Source organism: Pelmatolapia mariae, linkage group LG20 (assembly GCF_036321145.2).
Source record: "Pelmatolapia mariae isolate MD_Pm_ZW linkage group LG20, Pm_UMD_F_2, whole genome shotgun sequence".
Lineage (NCBI taxonomy): Eukaryota > Metazoa > Chordata > Actinopteri > Cichliformes > Cichlidae > Pelmatolapia > Pelmatolapia mariae.
Genome location: NC_086244.1, coordinates 27,924,117 through 27,950,018, shown reverse-complemented (window position 1 = coordinate 27,950,018; position 25,902 = coordinate 27,924,117). Strand labels below are relative to the sequence as shown.

The window sequence follows — 25,902 nt, the reverse complement described above, 5'->3', positions numbered from 1 at the left end:
TTCACTGAATGATCCTCTAGGTGGCGAAATCAGGACGTTAGTTTACTAAAACCACTGGCCATAAGCACTACCTGTTGGAGCACTCTGTACACTATAACAATAACAACCGAAAAATAAAAAGAATCTGAATCATCACCACCTTGAGGCTACTCCTGATAAAAATGCCACCTAAACCTTCTGGATATTGGTGGGTATGTGATCAATCTTATTAACTCAATTTAAGTTGGTTATCTTGTGTGACTATAATATAAACTCCTACCAGCATGCATGCAGTAAAGCCATGCAATAAAGGTATTCTGCGTTACAGTACACAGTAGTTTATTTATTCTCCCCCACGGCTGTTTGCGTTTTATACCCTTGGCACTCTTCCTTAATGTGACGCTACACAATTACAGGTGCTGGTGACAAATCAGAGGTCAGTAGTCCCCATGATGACTCTGAATATGAATATGTACAATAAAGGCTGCAAAGCGTAAACGGGCTTAATTAAACCGAGTTTCATTCTCACGCACAAACACAAAGATGCACACCTCACCACCAGTCCATCCTCTCGGTCTAATTAGAGGGAGTGGTTCAATAAGTGCGCCAGGCTTCGGCAAACAAAGGGTTAAACTGCTGAGCCAGTTGAGCGCACCATCCAACCGGGCTGTGTCGCTAGGGGAAGATATAGGGTACTTGTGGAGAAGCAACAGATCTCAGCTGGAAAACAACCGCACATCTGGCACACGGGACGACCAAATCTGAGGAGGAAGAATTAGTCAAATTTTTCACTGCATGATTCGATGGACTGGACCGGTGGATCAATCTCTGACTTCCAAATCACGAGCAGGGACGAGAAAAGTTGCCAAAATTAGTTGTGGATTTGATTTTGGCGCTGCAGAATTTGGATATTTTTTTGTTTTTTAAAAAGGGGGGAGATGATCGTCACATATTTTCTGACTCAGCGTTTTCTCTTATAGGAAATACCGTGCGTAAAAGCCAATATTCTTTTCTTTTTTTTCTGGTAGTAATATGTCTTCGTGGACGGGAAATAAGTCCAACATCTTTGCGCCCGTGGACAGGAATTAAGTATAACATCTGGAGGCAACAACTCAAAACACCCTGTCCAATCTATTCGACTAAAACGTTTACAAACACAGATCGAGTTCCACCACCTGCGTTTTGGGGTTTTTTCAGCCTCCAGACTGAGTTTTGTTACAGGTGGTTTTCATCGCGCTTTACCATTACTATGCACCTTAACAATCAGCAATAAACGAGCCACATGGGTGTGAAATGAAGGCTCACTTTGCTTTAATTTTCTGATTTTTTTTCCCAGTGGACAACAGTTTGAACCAGGGGCGAACAGCCAGTAGGTCTGCTTCTAAATGATAAGCTCGGTTTGTGTTTCGTCTTACCGAGGACGCAAGTCAGGCAACAAACCTCCGTCTAAATCATGTCTGAAGGAAGACATGGCCAGAGGGGAAGACTCGGATAAAATTATTATTAACGTAGGCGGCACTCGACACGAGACCTACAAGAGCACCCTCAGGACCCTGCCGGGGACGCGCCTGGCATGGCTAGCAGACTCGGAGTCGCAGGTCAGCTCCGACTCAGACATTGCGTCCCCGAGTGCCACCGAGTTCTTCTTCGACAGACACCCCGGCATCTTTGCGTACGTGCTCAACTATTACCGGACAGGCAAGCTGCACTGCCCGGCTGACGTCTGCGGGCCTCTATTCGAGGAAGAGCTGGCGTTTTGGGGTATAGACGAGACTGACGTGGAGCCATGCTGCTGGATGACCTACCGGCAGCACCGGGACGCGGAGGAGGCCCTGGAGATATTTGAACCGCCCGACCCAGAAGACACCGACGACGAGAGAGAGATGCCGAGGAGGTTCGGCATCGAAGACGTCCCTGACAGGTCGAGAGGCTGCCGCGAAGTTTGGCAGCCAAAGATCTGGGCGCTGTTTGACGACCCGTATTCATCTCGAGCAGCCAGGGTGAGTTCAGCAGGCGGCCATTTAACGGCCACATGTCAGAGTGCGTCCGCAAAAGCCCGCTGTGTCATTCCAACTAGGAAAAAAGGCGCACATGTTGTCCAAATCAACAGGTGTCAGCCAATCAGGCTGCAGCAGCTACTGATGCAGCTACAGACCTGTAAAATGTAACGTGGCTGTAGCTGTCTGCATTTATCCAGTCTGCGCCTTCTCTGTCTGTTCTAAATATGAAACGTTTTTAGGACATGACAGTTTTTAAGCCAAAGTTTATATCTTTACATTAGTCTCACCGACTGTTAAAAATATGTTTTTTTTAGTTGTTCATCAGGATTAAAAGGAACATTATGCAACCACTAGTCTTACACAATTACAAATGAATTATAAATGATAGTTTAGAGATTAATAATCTTTTTGTTTGACAAGTTTTAAATAGATTTAAATAAAAAATTGACAAAAGTATGTAGAAAGCTCTCTTTTGTTTCAAAAAGTGTGCTAAGAGTCTGATCTAGGAGAGTTTTCTGTGCTATGAAGTCAGGCTTTATAGTACATTCATCCATTGTCTTCCACTTCTCCAATTCAGGCTGGTAGGGCAGCTGGAGCGAATCCCATCTGGCTTGGAGCAAAATCGTGCAGCCAAATTCAGCAGTAGAATGTAACATCTGCTCTAGCATTGTTCTTCAGTACATGTTTTCTCTGTTTTGCTACTCTATACATCTACTACAATACACAAAGAAAAAATCTTTTTAGCCCATCATTCAAACACTCTTTATTTGACAGCTACAATTAGCTGCTTATACTTTTAAGAAGCATTTCTTATTATCTTACACTGCAGTTTTTACACCATACAGTGCAGGAGTCTGTGTAGTCGTGAGTTCATTTAAGAAACTGTTTGAACCCCACTGAGTTAAAATTATCACACATTTAACAGAAAAACAAACATCCAAAGCTGCAAAAAGGAAATGAAAAGATGTCTTTCAAAACTTCACTGAGGGTGGGGGAGTCCTTTGGTATGTCTTTTAGGTCTTTTGAGACAGTTATATATGAGAATGCTGTAGTGTTTTTGCTTTAGTCCAAGACAGACATATACTAAGATTTTAGACATATACACTATTCAGCTATTTCACAGCAACTCAGTGCATTTAAGCATGAAAACATGGTGAAGATGACCTGCTTTCCTACACAACCATTTTTGTGATTTACAGAGAATGATATGAAAAAGACAGTATATCCAGTTACTTCTCTGGGAAAAAAGTGAGTTGTTGTCAGAAGTCAAAGGAGAATGGCCAGATTACTTCAAGCTGATAGGAAGGCAACAGTAACTCAAATAAGCACTCCTTACAACCAAAGTAAGCAGAAAAGCGTATCTGAATGAAAAACTCATCAAACCTGAAGGCAGGTAGGCTACATCAGCAGAAGACCACACCGGGTGCTACTCCTGTTAGCTATCAACAAGAAACTAAGGCTACAGTTCACACAGGATCACTAACATTGATGAATATAAAACAGAATAAATGTTGCCTAATCTAGCAAGCCTTAATGTGACTGTGACATTTAGATGGTAGGTTCCAAATTTGGCATAAACAACATGAAAGCACGGATCTCTCCTGCCTTGTATCATGAGTTCAGGCTGCTTCTCGTGGTGTCCACAGTGTACCCATCGTCTGATGGCTGCTTCGAGCAAAGATAACACACCATGTCGCAGAGCTCAGATCATCTCAAACTGGTTTCTTGAACATGGCAATAAATTCACTGTACTCAAATGGCCCCCACAGTCACCAGATCTCAATCCAACAGTGCACCTTTGGGTTGTGGTAGAACAGGAAATTCACATCATGGATGTGGAGCAGACAAATGTGGAGCAGCTGTGTGAAGCTGTCATGTCAATATGGACCAAAACCTCTGAGCAATGGTTCCAGGACCTTGTTTAAATCTATGCCACGAAGAATTAAAGCAATTCTGAAGGCAAAAAAGGCAGTGTAGGCAGTCAAAACAAAGTGTACATAATAATGTGGTTGGTCAGTTAGACCTCGAGGTCTGTCTCTGTTAGATATCATATGAAGAAATGAAAAGAAATTAAAACAGACTGCAGTATTTGGAAGTTAGGAAGTGGAGGGATCTGTTAAAAAGTAAGATCTCTACATCAGTCAAAGCTGCAGAGCATATGAAAATCCATGAGTTAAACATTTTAAGTTTTTAAAACATAACAAACAAAAGGCTTCATGATGCCTCACTCTGAAAAAGCGATGCTAAGTACTGTGGATTTTTTAAGGACCTGAGCTCTTCAGGATCCAAACCTTTTACTGTGCTGTCCACACATTTGTTGTGCTGTTAATAGCTATAAAACATTACATATTTATGTATTGATCTGGACAAGAAATTCATTTTTTTTTCTAAAATGCATTTCAATACCTGAATTTTCTCTGAGAGACTGAACATCTCTTTCAATCATGTGAATAACGTTTTTTTTTTCTCCCCTAAATATACGTTACGAAATTGTGGCAAAATACTGAAAATAGCAAAAATGCTGTTTCATGACAGGAATACAGAGCCGGTGAAGTGTTCCCACACATCCTATTCAAGGTTTGCACTCAAAAGGTGCTCAGAAGATGAGTGTTTAAAAGGCTGCAGAAGCATAGACCTGTGTACTGTAAATCACACCGTATTAATCAGTAGATGGACATCTGCTGCACTTACACTAGTGCTATAAAAAAAGCTAAAAAAAAAAAGCTAATCATTTGTTAAAAAAAATATTAAGAAACTTGACTGTGCTTTTGCCAACTTCATAATGCTACGTGACATGTGAGTAAGGTTTTATGCAAAGATCTGCATGATATCAATTAAAAAAAAAAAAAAAACAACCCCAAAAAACCGAGATCTCAGTTATTTATCAGATTTGGTTTATAAAAAAAAAAAGGTTCCCATCTTTCCACGGGGGGTATCATCCTGCTGTAAACATTTTGAAAGCATGCTATAGCTAATGGCTCAGCAACAAAAGCAGGATGCTTATTGAAGTAAACATGAAAGCAAGTATCGAGTATCATTTGCAAGAGTTTTTTCGGCAAAAGGCCAGGAGCTTTCATCGGGCAGAAAGAAAAATACATTTAGCTCAGGAAGGAGAGGGGCTCATGCTAACTCTAATTTCTATTTGTCTGTTTGTGCAGTTGAATAGTCTGTTCAAACACTCTCGCAACGTTGCCGAAGAATAATGTTCCCGCTGCACGCCAGCGACACTACAAATAGTGTTTATTTTAGCTTCTCATCCAGGTGGCATTCGCAGGCTGTCGCTGTTGAGGAGCCCACATCTCTGAGTCACAGCTGCCACTGCGTCGGTGTCGTCTGAAGATGACCCGCTCTGTGCCTGCCAGTTAATCACGTCTGTCTCTCACCGCTGAATATTTGTAAATTAATCAATTAGGATTTGTGAAGTTTTGTGAAAGATCTACATGTGAAGCTTTCTGAAAAATTGCAGAAGGGAGGCGGATCCATATTGACCCGCTCATAATGCTCTTTATCCATTTCCGTTCCAGCCACTTCATATATGTATGTTTACTCTGTGTGCATTCTGAGAGCATGCTTTCTGAAAGGATGTGGGGCTGCATTTTGAGGGACTCACATTACCTTTATGGCCTTTTTATTTCAGAGAGCCTCTAAGCTCATATCAGGTAATGTGATTCCTAAAAGCTGGAGGGAAGTTAATCTGTCCATCATGTAAGCCACATCCTCTTTGGTATCAACCAAGACTGGAGATGCAGCTCTTTTAAAGCGAGCACATGAGGCCACTATACTGCGAGTTCACAGAGTGCAGTCCCTTGGGAACATTTTATAGAGCCCAGAAGAATGCGCTACTATACATTTTATGCATCTCCAGTTCATGTTAGACCAAGAAAGAATTTCTCCTCAGGTTCTTCTCAGCTTCTGTTTTCAACTCAATTTACTGAAGAAAAGTAGCCACCTGTATGTTGGCTCTTTATGTTAGCACCATCAAAGACACCACGTGATCTTATAGGGCTGCCCCATTGAGCGTAGCAGCTTTGCTACGTGTTTACTCTCAGGTCTAATTTTTAGAGTGTTTACACTCACATTAAAGTGGCTCCATAGTGTGGTGGATTACACATTCGCTTGGCGAATGAAAGGTCACTGCTTCTATTCCAGCTGAAGACACAAATCATCTTTGCGGTTGCATCAGGAAAGGTGTAAAACTGCCAGATCAAACACGTGGAGCTACTGTGGTAACAAGTAGTGACAAGGGAGCAGCTGAAAGTAGCTAATAATTATTCATATGTACATAAAATTGCAGATATTTTTTTTCTGCACTATTGAACTGTTGATCTGTTGGTTACATCGAATGTATGTGATGAACTTGTCCTAAAAAGTGAAGCCAGTGTGTTAAAGATGCATTCTTTATAATGGCTAGCATGGACAAAGTTCTCTGTTTGGGGGAAAAAAGCAAAAAAAAATTGATTGTGTTGAGGGTCAACGGTCAAACTGTCCCCATTTATGGGTTGTGCCACACTTTTCACAGTCCGATACAAGTCGGTCACCATTCAAACTATGACTCCAGAATGTGCTAGCTTTGTTGCAAATAACTGGATGTGGCGAGGAGAGGCAGGTCTGACTGTGAAACTGCATGCTCCTTAAGATCTTGTGGTTGAAAGGGCATTAGTGGATGAGCGCGCAGTTTCAGGCACACAGATGACCCCTTGATTTTGAAACATGGTATGACCACGATTTTTAAAGTAGATTTCAGTCAGTATAACTGAAAATGAGTGGCTGAGCCCAAAAACATGGCAGGAAAATCTTTACAGATGTTACGATGGAAAACTGTTGTCCCATACAGTTATATAGGACCAGAAATCTTTTTGTAATCACAGCTATCATCATCTGTTGGTCTTCATATAGAATATAACTTGCGGGACTTCTGCATTGGCTTAATTTTTCTGAAGCCACATCCATGTTTTACACTGGCTATGGTACGGGCATTAGCTGATCAGTCCCGTCCTTGAATCTAAAAATGGTCATGTTCTCTTTTAAAAAAGAAGAAGCCCCAAACAAAAAATCCTAACAACAACAGAGGCTAAAATCAGAATGCACAAATCATTAGGGGGTTTCATGGTGGCTATGTCTATCTTTTATACATACTATAATAAAATAACTATTAAACACATCACCAATTTTCTAAATGAATATATTTCTAAAGGTGCCATTGACATGAAATTCTCACCAAATGTTGGTAAAAATCCATTGATTCCACTTATGCAAAGACATCAAGCCATAGATGTCCATAAATTAAGTTATGTGTAATAAAGTATGTTTAATAATCTCATGATGTGTAACATAAGTAAGCTCTTGCAAAACCTTTGCAACCTCATTGTTGTAAAACATACTGATGGCACTGGTTACAGAAGAAGCACTAAACGACTGAAAGTTTCAGTGAGCGCTGTTGGGAACATCATGTTACCGTAAACCAGCCACGATCGGATGCTCCACGCAAGATTTTAGACAGAGGATTGAAACAAATTATAAGAAGAGTTGTCCAGGAGCCAAGGACCACATATGGAGAGCTTCAGAAAGAATCAGGTGGCACAACTGTTTCAAAGAAAACAATAACTAATGCACTTAGCTGGCATGGCCTGTATGCATGCTCACCATCCAACACTCCATTGCTGAAGAAAATGTGTGCTGAAGTGTGTTTAAAGTTTGCTAAACAACATTTAGACAAGCCTGTGAATTACTGAAGTAAGCTCAGAGTTCACTGAAGGGGCCACAGACGCTTCAGGATTCTAAGAATGGATCAAAATCGTACCTGAGAAATGCGACTAGTTCCTCCATACAGGAAGCTGTCATCACCAGCAAAGGCTTGTGACAAAGTATTAAATACATTTCAGTAAGCGTGTTCAATACTTTTTCCCTGTATCATTTCTCATTATTACACATAAATTATGGGCATCTATGGATTCATTTCTTTGTATGTGTGGACTAGATAGTTAGTGAGATTTTCATGTCAGTGGCACCTTTAGAAATATATTAACTTAGAAATTTGGTGATGTTTTCAATACTTATTTTACCCACTGTATACAGGCTATGTTTGGGCCGTCATTTAGCCACAAGCTCGTCCTAAATTGTTCAGTCTTTCAGTTTAAAGTGGAATTAAACAAATAGGTTTAAATACTTTCAACAACCTCTAATAAATAACACATTTCTGTTGCTGTTTTTGTTTTAAATGTTTTTGGTGAAAGTACAGAAAATAGGTCGTGTTGATATTATATTATTTCATCATTGTCTGTATCTGTATTAAAGATTGCTGATCTTCTCCACAGTCCATTGGGAGGTGAGTTGTCTCTGCTGATGAAAAAATATGGGTCTAAATGTGCTGCTGCCCACTTGGCTGCATAAATCAACCAACAGAGGGCAAAGCATAGACTTTATAAAATATGGATGTAGCCTCTGGGTTTGAAAAGTGAGGTCAGTATTAAAGTGCCTTAAACCTGCATTTTTTTCTCATTTCTTTTAGCATTGAAACCATCCCGATGACTTCATCTAGCTTAAAGTCTTACATTATGGAATTTATTTTTCTGTGGTCCCCAATCAGTGTGCAGATAGACAATGAAAGGGTTTGTGTTCCTGTGTCACTGACACACAGTTCTTTGCCTATGAACTTGCATCATGTCCCTCAGTTTAACTGTCAGTTGGTCGCTGGCTTGTGATGTCTGATTTCAAAAAAATCTAAGATAACTAAAAAAAAGCTCAGCTGGAGGCTTCATAATAGGATTTTATATCCAGAGAGTCTCTATATCATCTATAAAGAGGCTCTGAGGAAACATCTCTTTGCAATCCTTTTTCTTTTTGTGATATGTGACAGTTAGACTTGACATCAGCATTAAGTTTAGACTAGCGCTTTCTTCCATAATGCAATATTTCATTAGTTCCCCAGGCTTGTTGCCTATAATTAATTACCGCTGTGGTAATGGGCTACACGTTTTTAATCTGTGGTGAACAATTAAAGCTGTCTTTCCCACAGAAAAGAGCATTGCATTTTTCTCCCACAGAGAGGCAAAAATCAATTAATATCAGTAAACCAAGCGATAGACTGATGTGGGATTCTTGAAGTCTGCTGCATTTTGAGTTTCCAAGAACTGATCTGTTTGACTGATTGAATTTGTCTCAGATATACATATAGATATATATTTTTTAATGAGTGACATTAAACTAGGTTACATACCATGACTCAGTTTTTTTTAAAAGCCCCCATGAGGAGACTGTTTTTGTGTTTTCATGCTATATAAATTAATTGAAACTATACTGATATTGAGCTAAGTATTGATTACATCACAGCTTGATGATCACATCCAGAGTTCGATGCACAGCTGACAAATAATAAAGGTGTGTTCTGAGTGAAACACTAACCTTTCTGGGATCAGTTTTCACAATACCAACACCTCTCTCCTGGCTGCTCTGTGAACTGAACACAGGATTTGATTTTTCGCACATCATCAAAGCAGCACAGCCTTGTTAAGGAGACTTTCTAACAGCCACCGGTCTCAGTGAAAGAGGTATAATCCTGTGTGATTATACTGGTTGTTTATTCTGCTCAGTTCTAAGCTGTTTGCTGAAAATAGTTCAGTGTCTGGGATGCCTGCACACAGTTGCAGACTTTGTTTTGCAGACCAAAAAAAATAAATCAATAAATATGCATTACTGAAAATATCATATTTCTTTTATTTTTCATTTCATTTATTGATGCAGATTTTTTTTAATTTTTAAAAGCTATTTGAATGCCGCATTGATATAATACTTTTAACTTAATGCATCTGCACATTTCATACATCTGCCAAAGGCTCCTTTTCACTGGCTGCTACTAGAGGACACTTGAAAGGGTTTGACTGATTATTTTCATGCATTCTGACATTTGAAAGGCTTGACTTTGCACTATTTTTTTGAAATCCCGACATCAAATATATGTGCAATTTTTTTTCTTTTTTCTTTTTTAATTTCAGCTGTCAGGAATTACTTCAGTCAATATTTTAAGATACGGACAGGATTGTCTTTGCTCAAAGGTCAGTGCCAGAGCTTTCAACCACATCCCGTATTCTTCAGCTGGCTGGAGATGTAGTGTGTCGGTGGTTGTAAATAGAAGGAAGGGGTTTGGTGGGGTATTTGGCATCAGATGTGCAATGCCAGAGGCTGAGATTTGTAGTGAGACAACTGATGCTATCCACATGTTTTGAGTGTTCACAGAGTAGGTGCTGGCTATTTGTGACTTGACAACTTTGTCCTGCTGTTGTTGCTAGATGTTACAACACTGGTTGATTTTGTCCATGCAGATCTCTCCACCTCCTTATTAAGTATATTCTGTTTTGTGGAGGAGGCACCGTGTCACTAATCTTATGTTGTGTCCCTGCTAACACACCCTGATCAGAAATGAATGGTAGTTAAAACTGAAAGTGACGTAATGCCCCTTTTAATTGATTTGGGAATAAATGTTAGAACTGCCCCTTAGATCTCCTTGAAAATTTTGTCTCATTTTATGCATGTCATATATTTAATCACTACCAGCTTGTCAAATATTTCTGGTTCCATGAATCTATAAAATATAAATATCTGGTAATGAACCACTCCTTTCCAGATAGCCGGGAGAAAAACAAGCCGGCAGGATGAGGAGTGGAGATTAATTCTCCGTCATCCATGTCCCGGCTTGCAGATGTGAACAAGTGTGACATGAATTCTAAGAAAACCTCGGTAGTAGCTGCTGTCATTGCCTTTGGAGCTGCTGATTGTTCAGAAGGCTCATTGTTTTGGTTTCTGCATATAGCCTGTCCATATTAGTAACAGAGTGTAATGTTCAACAGCTGGAGGTGATGCTTGTGATAGGATTCTCCAGCTGCTGTGCACTTTTGCACAGCCTGCTGCCTGTTGTGTGTCATGTTTTGGCTCCTTGTTCTGCTTTTCCCAGCTGGGACCAGGCTGCTGTCCCCTCTGGGGACCTCTGCTCTGTCGGGACGCTCACACATAGTGACCTTGGATTGTCTTTTTGGCACCAGCAGTATTAAAAGGGTGACCAGATGTCTTGCTTTATATTGGACTGAACAACATTTTTATCCCTTTGTCCCCTCTCCCATAATTTGACATTTTGGTTGTCTAAAGTTTACAAAAGTCAACAAATGTCACTTATGAGAAAGGTGGCTGAAAAGATGATATGCATGCATCTATACCCGTGTCAGTGGTAGTCTTTTTACACTCAGGTGTAAAAAGAGAACCACATAAAAAAACCAAAAAAAACCCCAAATTAACTTTCATTTAAACGTCGACTCCATCCAATCCAGTCCACCAATAGGGAGGTTTGGGCATCCTAAGCATCCTCTTTGCCCCATGTTTAGATTGTTGATATCGGGTTAAGTATTAAATAACCTCAAATGTGTCTCTCTACTCCGTTGCTGTAGACTACTTAATATTTTTCCCCTCATCATTAAATGAATGAGCAGTCAATCCACAGATCATTATCAGCTCTGCAGTTCTCAGATCTACCGCGCTTTGTTGTAAAAAAAAAAAATAGTAGAGATAATAAATATCTATTGTATATATCAGCCTAGCCCCAGACAGACAAAATTAGAAACAAACTGTTGATCAAGTGGCAACCCAAAGCACAAGCCAAAGACAGAAGGCCTCCATTTGATTCAAAACATGTCTCCAAATGAATGTGATGTTCTCTGTGCCTGCTGCAATCACTGTTCTGCATCAACTATACAAAGCGATGATACAGTATTCAATGTTTTTTGGCTTGTTTAGTTAAAATGAATAAAGTAACTTAAAATAATAAAAAATAAAATAAATATCTCAAATGATGTCAAGCGATCTCAGCAGGAGACAAAGATGTCAGAAAAAAATCCCATCCATCCATCCATCCATCCATGGCTGGGTTGGACAGCAGCATAAGCAGAGAAGCCAAGACCTTCCTCTCCCTAGCCACCTCATGTAGCTCATGTGGGGGAACACCAAGGCAACCCCAGGCCAACAGAGGCACATCATCTCTCGAGTGTGTCTTGGGACCTCAACCCAGTAAGACATGTCTGGAACACCTCGTCCAGCAAACATCCTAATCAGATGCCTGAACCTTTTGATGTGGAAGAGTAGTGGCTCTGCTCTGAGTCTCTCCCAAATGACTCAACTTCTCATCTGATCTCTAAAGCTGAGCCCAGACAAACTTTGGAGAAAGCTTGTATCTGCAGTCTCCTCTCAGTTGTCAGCCAGAGCTCGTGACCATACGAGGGTATGGCTGCAGATTAAAAAAAAAACCCCTCAAACTGAATTAATGTAGCAACATAAAGTCACACTTTTTTCCTACAAGTTTTGACTATAAAGTAAAAGTTGCATGTATGAAAATAGTAATATGTGGCATCAGAAGTTTACTTTATATAAGTATACCCAGTTATTACAAATACAATAGATCACTATAGATGTTATCAATACATTAATATATCAATAACAACTGAAGTGTCCGTTTATTCTTGCAGTTGGTTGAAAAGGCTCTAATTGTCACAAGCCACTGGAGCTTTCAGTCAGATCGTATGGCCTTGATCAGCAGACGGCAGCAGCTCAGCTGTCATCAGATTGCAGTCATTACCAGTTACATCCCTGATCTGAACAGTGATATAAACACAGTGTCAGAGGTGAAATGTCAGCAAAAGTCATCAGAAATTGCAGCATTTCTGCTCATACAAATGGCAGAAACAGGCAGAATCACACAGAAGCACTTAAGCACAAATATCTTTAAAATTGAGCAAAAGTACCACAAATAGATGTAATTTATCCCCATTACGGCAAAACAAGAAGCAGGCAATGGAAGTATTTCAGACAGGCCAGAAATAACTGGGAAAGATTCAAAATTTACAAATAACTATTAAGCTACTTAAATATTGTCTTGATCTCAGCTTTCAACCCCAGCAAGATTATAGAAGCTGAAAAATAAAAAGCTCTGGCATACAGCTCGCTTGGCCTCACAGTGCTTTGGCAGTAAAGAGTCCTTATGGCAATCACTCCAACAAGGTGACTGTGTGATGTTGAGTATCTGTTACTGGACTACAAACGTGATGTCATGTCAGCTCTTAAATAAACTATACACATACATTTAAATACCGGAAGCTTTACTGACTCAGATAAACAGTCACAGACATGAATGTATAGAAATAACAGAAATATCACATCGTAGACTTCACTTTAACCCCAGGTGAATGGGCCATGATGCACATGCACAGAGCTGTAAAGTCAGGCCGTGTCATGTGATTGCACTCTTTACATTGAGTATTTTATGAGAAGAGTAGCTGTCACTATGTGTGTCAGGCCCCCTGAGATTCTTCCCTGTAGAGGTGCTCCTGGCTGCAGTACCCAGCTCTGTTTAGTTGTGGGATAAACTGTTTGGCATTTGAATAAACTGACTGCTGTCAGACCCTTTTAAGCTCATCACAAGCTCCTGAACAACCACAGGACTCAAAGTGACTGCTGATCTGTTGTTATACCACAGGAGCACTTTCTGTTTGGTTAGGGTTTTTTTTTCAAAGCCAAAAGTTTATTTATACTCACCAGAATAATTAATGGTACTTGGAAAAAATAGATCATCAGTAGATGTGTGCAGCCAACATTTGGATCTGACTAATAATGAAATTTTTTTTTATTATAAAACCCTGTTGCAAGTGAGGATAACTAAGGAGGAAGAATTTTTCCCCCTCTTCAACAGATTCAGGAATGGCACCAACAAGATGTATTAACGCTTCTGGGTCATCTGAATATTTATGTGCTTTAACATGAATTTAGAGTCATACAAAATGAAACTACCTCCACACTTAAAAGCGTGATGATTGGTGTTAATGATGGAGCTTCACTGTGGTAATTAGTTTGTACCTGCAGTTTGACACGTACAGATTTTAAATTCTACCGCTGGGTAGGAGATGTCTTTGGTAACACTGTGCGGCATGCAAATGTGCATAAAGGAACAAATTTCAGAACTCAGGAATGACCTGATACAGTAGCTGATGTGTTTTCTACCCTCAGATTTAATAAAGAATAGCATCTAGAATCTATATATATCTATAGATAGATATCACAAAAGATTAATTAGCATGGAAGTAATGAAAATGTAGTTAAGTCTGTCTGCTTCTTATTTTGAGAAGAGCTTTGCACATTATATATTCTGGGTCTTTCAGTGAGGGAAGAGACGTAGATGTAGTTTTAAGAATTTATGACCAGGTAATTGAACTTTTATGAAACCATCAGACAGCAACTATTATTCAAAGCAGATCCTTCCAACAGATCTTGAAAGGATCTTTAAATTTTTGCTGTCACAGCACCTGTGTTTAGTCAGTTAGACATTTGCTGTACAACCTGGTGGAAATTCTGCGTAGTTTGTTCCATTATGACTTCCACAGCTGCTTGGGAGAGTGCAGCTTCTTTCCCCATTACAAATAATGGTCTTTTACTCCTCACTCAATTATACTAACAATGTGTGATTAAAGGTTTTTGTGAAGTGACAAAGTATTGAATGTTGAGGATGGATGGATGGATGAGGGGAAGGGAATTAACGTAGGAGGAGGAAGTTGTTGGAGTTAATGGCAGGAGGAGGCTCAATATGGGGGCAGGTGTTGTGTCACCTGAGCTGATTATGGGCCCCAGAGAGTACCTGGAAAAAGACATAGAAGAGAGGGATGCCCATGATTGAATAAGAGGAGATGAGAGGAGGGAAGAAAAGATGAATGTATGGGAATAGAGAGCAATGAGATAAGGTAAATGGATGGGGGTGAAGAAAGAGTGGATTGGAACCAGACTGGACTGAATGGGTTTACAGAGCATAAGCAGACTTGACAGGTCATTAGATGAATATGTGGCTAATGTGTGCAGCTCTGCTGCCACGCCTAAAACAAGTACTTAACATAATAATGTCCAACTTGGGCTTATGGTTTGGAAGCCCTGTTACTCTCGTTTACTTAAAGTTAGATCGATTGGATATTATTCAGTTTGGTATTCTGCTGTATTTAGGTAGAGTTATTGTACAGCAGCTTGTGTAAATGTGTAATTACAAAGCATACATCTTGTGCAAGTTTTCTACCCCCCACTAAAGAAACTGGAGTAAGCTCTGTTGCCTTTCCATTATGCACAGCTAACTTTGTTTTCAGGCGGGAATCCGGGGGTTAAATTTGGTTGAGCTACCACAAACACCACCACTCCAACATCCTCTTGACATAATTCACTGCTGACAGATGAAAAGAGGTGACTAGTGAGAGCCTTTTATGAGACATTCAAACAAACTAGCAGCATCTGAAAAGCTACTTTTAGCTCCGGCAAATGTATAGATATTGGGGTATTTTTTAGCTTTATCATATAATTATGGTGTTGGTATCAAAAATTATTAGGCCTTTTTATCTTGACACATATACCTATAATCAGTTCTTGCGCTGTTGTTCTATAACAGGTTTCGTCTGGTGTTTACATGGAGCTCCACCTTTCAGGGTTAACATTTAAGACCCTCATACAGCACGTGAAGAGGGACTGGGACAATGGGATTTTGAAGTCCAGAGGGGGTTGATGAAATGCTGGCACCATGTTTTATTAATTGAGCCTGGAAAATGAGGTGCTGCAAAAGTGGCCGGGTCTTCAGAGAAGCTTAATTATTTGGTGCCGGCTGTATATCTGGCCCTTGTCTGCAAAAGCTTTCTAATAGGAAAGCACTGAAGAGACGACACATTGAAAATATATTTTATATGAGTATGCATGTCTGTGAGCTAGATACAGTGAATGGAGATAAATTAGCGCTTAATTAATGTCCTCTAGAAATTAAAAGCTTTTATTATTAGAGTATATGTTGACATGGTTACACCCCTTAGTTTCAGTCACTAAAACAAAATAATTGTTAAACATCATTTTTGTCTCATTGCGATCTGCGATGTGACTCTCACATAATGAGCACTGTTAGTGCTGATGATGTTTGGGAAAAACGTGCCTGCAGAGCAGGAGATCCTCCTGGGGCACAGTTTTGCTTTTCCTCCTTCCCAATAGTCCTGTGCCTCAGTCGTCATCTTCTCAGGGGATCAAAGCAGTGAGCACCTCAGCGTTCTACAGGGACAAATATAAAGGTTGTAGTGGTTACAAGCTACACAATATGTGGTATGCGTGTTGATTTATCTATTTAGGGTTTTTTTTTTAAGTGTGCAGTATCAAGTTTACTCCAACTCCATCAGACGTCCACTTCTTATTGTTTTAGTCTAATTCCACTGTGAATTAATGTCCCCATTGAGCCTTTCAGTGCAGTATTTGTTCTGTGATTTAGCTGACTCATGTGAGATTCCCTCAAGGGAGAAAAAATGCATGCAAGTTCCAGTTACATATTTATCCAGCTGTAAGGTTAGAAAGGCTGGAGAGGCACTACAATTTGCCCAGGTATCAGTAAACAATAAAGACATATCATGTATGAGTAAGCACACAGTGTTAACACAAACATAGACGGGCACAGCCATTGTGCTGGACCAGGTGAATGCTGTGGAGTCACATCATTCACTTTGCCTGTCAGCAACCATAAAAGCTATTTGACCCTATTTTTCATATAAGGGAAGGCTTGCATGCAGAACACATGCTCTAAAACACGTGTGAAGGCTGTAAGGCGTTCAGCGTTCTCTCCTCTCTGTTTTGCATCAGGACACTCTGCTTGTTTTTCCCTTTCTGTTTCCTTTGTGAGTCATAGAGTGATTTGTGTTGCAAAAAATAAATAAATAAAATAATATGTTAAAGACTGTTCATATTATTTTTGCAGGTAGTGGTGTTGTTACTGTATTAGTGCCCCCTGCTGTTTGTGCCCGTCTCAGCCAGTGTTATTAGAATCACGTTTTCTGTCAGCATGGTTCAGTCTATACGTTCATGGAAAGTAATTGGTGTTAAATTGGTCTGTTTTCTCTGAGAACATTATCCTCGCTCTCCCACAGACAAAGAGCATTTTCAAATAAGCATAAAGAAAACGCCACCTACTAAGTAGAGCTGTAGAAGACAATCTGAACCATTATTTCCTGACAGGTAAATAGCATGCCCTGAGGAGACAAAGTGGTAGAATAATGAGTCTGATGTTTCTGAGGGAGGGTTTCACTTGGACTGGATGACTAACTGTGAGCTTTTATTTTTTTGAGCTTAACTATTCATAACATGTGCTTGCATTTGGTTCAAAAAATACATTCACTTTGTAAGTAATTATCAAAGCGCATGCCAGCAAGCCATACGTGAACTCATTAGGACCTTTGCTTTCACAGATCTCAGTTACACAGATGATTAGTGGATGATTGTGAATGTTTTGGATTCGGGTTTCGTTTACTTGGCAAAATTTTACATGGAGACATGTTTAAAAAATTGCGTTTGTTAAACTTGGGAAATTGTTTGAGTATAAATGTTAACTTTATTAATTCACAGCTATCTTGCTGCTGCATTAGTCAAGCTACTGGACAAATATTCCTCTGGAAATGATTCCAGATATAATTTGGTTGTTTGTTCTTATGTGTCACATTGTTTTTTCCTCTTTTTTTTCCCTGCTTTTTTGCATTCGGTCAGTATAGTTGGGGATACTGAGGGCTCGTTTTTATCCTCCTATGTGAAACTCGCTTCACAGGCAATGATCAGTCACAACTTAAATCATTACTTATTTACTTTCATGTCTTATCGTGTTTTGTTGTGCCTGAGTTAAGTTTTCCAGTGATACATAAATACAGTGTTTGCTTATTGTCAGTCAACTGACGCTCATTACCTCCCCCAGTAATAAAATCCTTCAACACACGAGAGTTGATTGGCACATCCTTTTTTTTTAAACTTTGAAGTTTGAAGATAAAAGAGGTCTTATTATATATCGTGTTAATTGAAAACTCATTTCTAGCATGGACACATCATGCAGATGGTGGTTTGAGCTTTAGAAACCCTGTACTGGCTGTTCACTAATTGTGGGTTGACATAACATTGTATTGATTAACAGTCATTATCTTTCTCCTCCAGGGAGTTGCACTTGCCTCTCTCTTCTTCATCCTGGTGTCGATCACCACATTCTGCCTGGAGACCCACGATGCCTTCTATGAAGTGCAAAACTGGACGGAGCATGTTGTACAGGGCAACATGACAAAGAACATCACAAGGAACGAAATAGTGACCAACCCAGTCCTCTTCACCGTGGAGGGCATCTGTGTAGTCTGGTTCACGTTTGAATTTCTGGTGCGCATAATATCCTGCCCAGACAAAGTAGTCTTCATCAGAAACATGCTCAACATCATTGACTTTGTGGCCATTCTACCATTCTACCTGGAGTTGGCTCTGAAAAGTCTGTCATCCAAAGCTGCCAATGATGTGCTAAACTTCCTCCGTGTGGTCCGGTTTGTTCGAATCCTCCGGATTTTCAAGCTGACGCGCCACTTTGTAGGCCTGCGTGTCCTGGGTCACACGTTGAGGGCTAGTGTCAATGAATTCCTCTTGCTTATTATCTTCTTGGCGCTAGGTGTGCTCATCTTTGCCACCATGATTTACTATGCTGAGCGTATTGGAATCCAGCCTAATGACCCCACAGGCTGCAATCACACACACTTCAAGAATATCCCCATCAGCTTTTGGTGGGCAGTGGTCACTATGACCACACTGGGCTACGGAGACATGTATCCACAGACGTGGCTCGGCATGATGGTAGGGGCGCTTTGTGCACTGGCTGGGGTACTGACCATCGCTATGCCGGTTCCCGTCATCGTCAATAACTTTGGGATGTACTACTCGCTGGCTATGGCAAAACAGAAGCTGCCAAAAAAGAAGAAGAAGCACAACCCAAACCCTGATGCTCCAACTGACTCAGCCTCGTTTGGGAAGTCAGAAACAAACTCGCACAGAGACAGTACTCAGAGTGACACGTGTCCACTGGCTCCTGAGGAGAACATCAGTAGGAACCGCTCAGGTGAGGCTACAGTACAATTTTTAAACTCTCTAAAATGTCAGAGGCATGTTTTCTCACTAACCATTTGTTGTGGCTACCATGCAGGTGACGGTGTTTCACATGCTCAGGTTTTCTGGGGCTGTTTTGTTTTTGAAGCACACACTATTTAACCTTAAGCAGTAACATGGTTTCACTGGAGATGCTTCCTGCCAAATGTTCTCTTTGTGCCCTCACTAAGAGTAGTGGGGGCAAAAAAAAGTGTTTCAGTCTAGAGAGATTATTTTATTACTTGAAATTGTTCTTGGCAGCACCAAAAAACCCCATCCATTCACTTGCAGTAGGTTGGAGGACAAACTTGTGCATCATGTGTGAACCATGAAAACTGACCTTTTAATCTTAAGTTGCACTGTATCAGTGTTGCACTATAGTAGTAGTACAAAGAGCTATCGTGTTTCAAGTCTTGTACTTTGTAGGTTTTTCAGAGTTTGCTTGACAGATGAACTGCACTTAGTCACAATGACAGCAACGTACCGGGATTAAATTACCTCTCCTAGCATCTGAGTCAAATTGGATTTCATCACAGAAAAATACCAGTTTTGTGCAATATACCTCTGTCTGCCTTTGTGTGGGCCCTCGGGGGTCTGTATCAACTTTGCCATTTATGCTGGCATGTATTTTTGTCTTCCTGTCCAGACTCCAAACAGAACGGGGATGCAAATGTGGCCCTTTCAGATGAGGAAGGCTGTAGTTTGACCCAGCCACTGTCCCCCAGCGAAAAGTGGACATTGCGGTGTTCCCGAGGCCGAGACAAGAATAAGAAAGAGGGCACCTGCTTCCTCCTAACCTCAGAGAACCCCAGCGTTCAAACTGGTGAGTACGTACATGCTGCATTTGAGCCAAATATGAAGCTCCAAGTTTAGCATTTTGGCTGTCACTACCTTGTTGATTTGAAAAAATAAGTGCGGGTTGGATATGACTGACAAGCTGAGGGATACTGCATACTCACACAGAAATAACTTCCAGTTCTATGGTAGCATAGCCCGCTTTAGTATCTCTTTTACTCTAAATTGGACCACTGTTGCCATATTCAAGATATGTTAAAGCATCAACTGACAAAGTAAAGTTGTTGGAAAAATGTTAACTGGGGTAAAAAAAATCAAAAGAAAAGTAGGATCACTTTCACAAACAATTCCACTTTCCTTTGCAATGACTAGCATTACCCCTTGCTGGCTTTAGCCTTAACTTCACTTATGGAGTACATGCATGTATATTTTTCTACACAGTTTATTCTAAAATATGGAGAGCTTGACAATTGACTGTTTTCAATATCGTCATGCTAAATTTTAACAATACCAATACATTTTTTGCATCCATACGTAACTCCTGGTTTTATTCTAATATGTAAAATTATGACCTTATATGTTAAAATTAAACCTTATATTATAAATTAGCTATGATAGTATATGCAAGAGGTAACGAGGGAAGGGGAAACAGGTGGGGAACTAAACACAGCTGAAGCTATTTAAAGATAATGAGACAATGGAAGTCAAGCAGGAACAAGACACAACAACAAGAACACAACAGCTACCAAAATAAGTAACAAATGGGAAACGCCTAACATAGAGAGGCTTAACAACAAGATATGAGGGGACACGGGGAAGGCAGGATAAACTGAAATGGCAGGAATTAAAGTTAAACTATAACTTTGCCGACAAACAGAAATTAGATTGCAAAATAAAGCAAAAATAATAGTAAGAAACCGAAAGATTGGATTGAACAACTAATCTTGAAGAAATCATGTAGGAAACATGTGCTAAACAAAGACTGTACAAAACAGTAATTCAAAGCTCAGGCAACAGCCCAGGATCCATGACATACATGAAGAATACAAAGTTAAAGGGAATTTAATGTTTTTGTTTTATACTACAAGAATAATTCACAGATTGAGGAGAAAAAAAATTAGAAGAGGAGCAATGTTTTCTTTTATAATTTATTTAGCCCTGAGGGGAACATGAATATCTTTACCAATTTTTTGGGAAAGATGTAGTATAGTTGTGGGATGAATGTTTTAGTCTTACCTGAAGTGTGAGTTTGATTGACAGAGTGATTGACAGATAATGCCATCACAGTTTCCTGCTGCTAGCAAGGCTAAAAGGAACACAGTGTTTTGTCTTTTTTCTGATTCTGAGTATGCAGAGTGCTAAGATGCTTTCAGTGGTGCTTATAAGCTATTCTAAACTTCATACCTACAGTACATGGAGTGTGCATTGTGTGGCAAGATATGAATACCTGTAAAAAAAATTACACAAAACACACAAAAACACAAATGTTTAAGAAATGTAAAACATTAGTAGTTACTTGCAGCAAAGTTTCAATAAACAAAACCCAAAAGGGTGATCATCATAAATAGTGCTTATAGTTGATCTAACAGAGAGAACAGAGATAAAACGATACAGCACAACGAATGTTTCGCAGGACCCTTCAATCACCTGTCTTTCACCTCTAAGGGAGTAAATCCTGTTTTAACCATTATTTACCACTCAGATCAATAGAAAATCAATTGAGCTCTAATTGCATCATCAATCTCTCTGTGTGCGCGCTTAGTACTCAGGTTAGGATTAGTGCACAAGTGTTCGCAAGGTACCAAGCCTAGCATGTGAGGAAAAAATGATACAGTTAAAGACACAAGATGAAAATCATGACTTGAATTGTTTATTTATTTATTTTTTGACTTCTAGATCACGTCAGCACACATAACCATGAAGGCTACACATTTGAATGCAGCGCTATTATTCTTAAACAGAAGATGGGGGGTGAGGGTGGGACAAAGTTCCTGTAATTCTGCTGTCACCCTGCCATCTCTGTCTGCTTGAATGACCGCTGCATCTCATGTCTGAGCTTTGCAAACTACCCAAAAGCCTCTTGTGAGAAGAGGCTCTATATTTGGCAGCCGTGGATTGATTCCTGACACCCTGAGCACTATCCAGTCAACATCCTGACAATTGTGTGCAAACAGTCCAACATTGCTGAAGGTGTTTTGCTGAAACACTGCACTTTGCTGAGGTTTATTTCACTACAGGGTTTATTAGCACATCACCATTAAGGGGGAAAAAAAGAAATAACTGGGGCACTTATGGTAGCTTTTCTCCTAGGAGAGTACACCCATGTATTTTTTTAACAGCTCATTATACAGAAATGTTCCTGAATAACTTGTCAGTGCCTGAATATGTTGATATAAATTGGTGCTAGTTATAATGGCATGTTGTCATACGAGCAAAATAAAATATAATAAAAAAAAGCATGCACAATTAAATCTGTCCTAAATGAGAAGAAGTGATGCTTGTGGACAGGTTTACTCAGGGGAGGAAGTAACCTGTCACTATATAAATGTACAGCCTCACAAACACAATGAAAATGACACAAATGGGGTGAAACTGTCCGACCTTGGTTTCATACTGAGCTTTCTAATAATGGAAAATTGTCTGGTCAGCTCATGAGATCACCATATAAGCGCTATTCTGGTCACAGAGACAAAAACAATAGGAAGCTGAGAAAAGCCAGAACACCTTAATATAAATCTGTGTGTGAGAGAGAGGAGGGGGGTTAATTCAATTCTTAGCCTGGTATCTGGTGGGTATGTACATAATGATATCCCAGTCTGTTACAGTGGATTATATCACAAGTACACAACACATTTTAGTGCACATTATCTGCAAGAAGTGCTCAGTGTTTAGTGCTCAGTGCAGAATTAAAAATAAATAAAAAAAACCTCAGTTTTTAGCCAACATTTGAAAGTTGCTTTTTAGAGCTATGTGGCAAAGGGAGATGGTTTTGGTGAATTACAGGGTTACAGGGTATAAAGGTACTTCTAATATTTCACTAGGGCAGTGTGGCTGTAATTAGAGGAATAGATAGATGGATGCAGGCCTGAAGATGCCTGGATGGTTATCAGGAACAGGACATTGTCACCCACCGTGCAAAAAAGACAGTGCTGTTGCAGTGACTAAGGTCATCACAGGGATTCAAAAGCACATTGTATTTGTGTATTTGTGATGAGATAACCACCAGTTTGTGTGCATAATAGTGTAGCAAACAGTTCAAGTGCTGCAAGAGGAAGTGGCAGGAAGCTATACAGATGAGAAGAGGAAGGTTTTCCAAGCTCAAGTGAGCTGCCATATTCCCAAGTGATTCCTCAGATATGATTCCCACTAATAGGTTTCCATTAACAACATGGATGGTCACAGTGAAACATCTGGCTCACATGTGAAGTTCAAATAAAAGTATTGTTTTTGTCTGTGAAATAGAGTTAAAATATTAACTGATTTGTTGGTTGTTGAAAATAAAGATTTTAATAGTCAAGAAATACGTTTAGTTTTACTATTATATGTATCAACATTTAGGACTTCTTCTTTCCTAGGATTAATTAATAATGGAGGGAAGGGTGGTGACCCCGTTGTTCTTAGGTTATAGCACACTAGCTTGGGTCAGTTTCAGTGTGTTTTATGCTAAGTCACTATATTTCATTGTCATTCTGTCCTTTGTGTTTCCTTACAGAGAGCTGTAAAGACATCCTCGCTGCCACGGGAAACTATGCTCAGCCAGAGGTCACCACTCTGACCTGATGCTGATTGGCTATAAAAAGGAGAAAGAGCGTGATTTCCTCAGTGGCGTACACTTCCCTTCCTGAATGAACTGCCGAAGAGATTCTTTGAATTCAGGATGAGAACTTTTGTTTTAAGTTGCATAGCACATTTATCACATGTACACTTACTTACATGTTAGAGAGTTTTGCATGTACTGCATGCTCAAGCATTGTATGATACTACCATTCATATGCATTTTATTTAGTGGATATGTCATAGCTTGACTCCAAGGCTCTGAAAAAAGCATCATAGATTTATTCCAAAGTGACGTTAAGGTCACTTTTCTGCCTGATTTGAAGTTGAGAAAGTGTGATATCACATTCCTCCGTGCACCAGTTGAATCTGAATCTGGTATTCGGTCACTATAATTCAAATATATTGAAGCCATACACTCGATAATCTGGGTTTTCAAAAAAGACACTCTTAGTCAACTTGGATTAAAAAAAAATGTAATTGTGAATATTAAATTTTACAGACCTAAAACTTAAAGAAAGTTTTCAGGGGCTTTTGGGAGTCTGTTGTAAACATCCTTTTTAACGTGTTAAAAGGTTACATTCGTTACCATGTTACTTTCTATTATCATGTGTCTGCTTTGGGAGTCAACACACATCAGCAAAACCCCTACATTGTATAAGGAGTGAGAAAATCTGCTTGTGAATATGGGTTTGTACAGCAAAATGCCTACTGTGAAAAAGGACAAGATGGAAACTTGAAGTCATTGATCAATGTCAACAAATTAGACCCACATTTTTTATTTTATTTTATTATGTGGTCTCTGTTCTGCTGCTTTTTAGAACCAACCACATGGAAACATGCAGATACTTTGCCAGGGACTAGATGTGATATGAACCCGGCCAGGAAACACATTGTTTGTAAATCCTTGTACAATAAGAGTTTAACAAAAGAAAAGAAAATCAATGGAGCAGTATTGTCTGTCTGTTACATTAGCTATACACAAGTGATGTATCATTACTGGTTGAGTGAGGACCAAATGTAGACTCAATTAGATTAGATGGTAAAAGACTTTCAGTACATGTTGGTAAAGATACATACAGTACAATATCATCATCTCCACTTGTGCCTCATGTTGAGTAATGGAGTTTAAATGTGTGCAGTAGTGTAATTCAATTGGTTAGTTAACACTTCTACTTGTGTTGTAAAAACTCTGTTACATATTTGGAAAAGAGAAGCAGGAGTCTTTTTCTTTTTTCAAGACTTATAATCTAGTCCTCATGGTCTACCATAGTGGCCTTATGTTAAATAAACAAAGGGAAAGCTCATTTTACCTTCATTAGAATCTTTCTATGCTGATGCAGATGTTTGTAATATATAAGCACAGCTGTATGTATGTAGCACAGTGCAATACTCTAGGTCATTAAGCTCTTTTCTTGTCTGTTCATGTGGATGCAGCGTTAAAATTGCTGTTGACCAATGAAAGCTTATTTTAATAATTCACCTTTTAAGCCTCATTTCCTGTTTTCCCTGTTCCGTGTACTCAAATATGACGGTCAAGCACAGTAGGCTGGTTTAACATTTCCCCGGTATGCACTGTATAGGTAACCGTGATGGTTTTTAACCCGGTAAGATGTCATGTGTGTATGTGTGCGTGCCTGTTTGAGTGTGTGGGTGTGATGTTTAACCATGTAGGCATGCATTTATATGCAGAAAATCAAATAAAATCAATTTCTTCCCAGATGTTGAAGATAAACTGAGCGTCATGCGTTGTTATTTTCATTCACAGCTTGCATTGCATCCACATATTCTTCCCACTGCACAGTGCAAAGTTTGTGTCATCACAGCACCTCTACTGTATAGCTATTTATAGAGCGAACACCAGACTATACAGGTTGATGCTGTGCTTGTTCAGAGTGGTGTAACGGCAGTCACAGCTGTGCTTCCTGCTCTCCTGAGCTTCCACGATTATGTACCAAAGGTGTAGATGACTTACAGAACACGTCTCCATGGAGATTTGGTATGACAGGCAACGCTAATTACTGCTCGGCTGCCTCCATCTCCAACTCTCTCTGTGTGCCACATGCAAGAAGCGCCACTCTTTCTATCACACACATCCTCACAGACACACATGCATCCACCTCAGCCCAGCATGATCGTCATTACTGTCGTTGCACACGGGAAACATTCTGATGCTTGGCAATGCAATGCAAAGCACTGTGGCAACAAAGGGAGGGAGGATGGCAAGATGTCATGGGTAAGTGTAAAACAAGAAGGCATGTATTCATAAAAAAGGTACACACCGTCTTTTACTAAAAGCTCTGAGGACTGAGAGAGACTGGTTAGACTGAGATAAGAAGCATGACAAAATGAAGATAATGCTCTTATTATGTTTCCTAATCTCAGT

At 39.8% G+C, this 25,902-nt stretch overlaps 1 protein-coding gene across 1 annotated transcript; it reads left to right on the top strand.

The window, feature by feature from the left end:
* The first annotated feature begins 695 nt into the window (after positions 1-695).
* kcnc4 (potassium voltage-gated channel, Shaw-related subfamily, member 4) lies at positions 696-25,231 on the top strand. The gene is made up of 4 exons (XM_063465190.1): positions 696-1,979; positions 17,985-18,921; positions 19,594-19,770; positions 23,455-25,231. Exons 1-4 carry the CDS (start codon positions 1,365-1,367, stop codon positions 23,520-23,522), a joined length of 1,797 nt encoding a protein of 598 aa, XP_063321260.1. The 5' UTR covers positions 696-1,364; the 3' UTR covers positions 23,523-25,231.
* Positions 25,232-25,902: the final 671 nt, after the last annotated feature.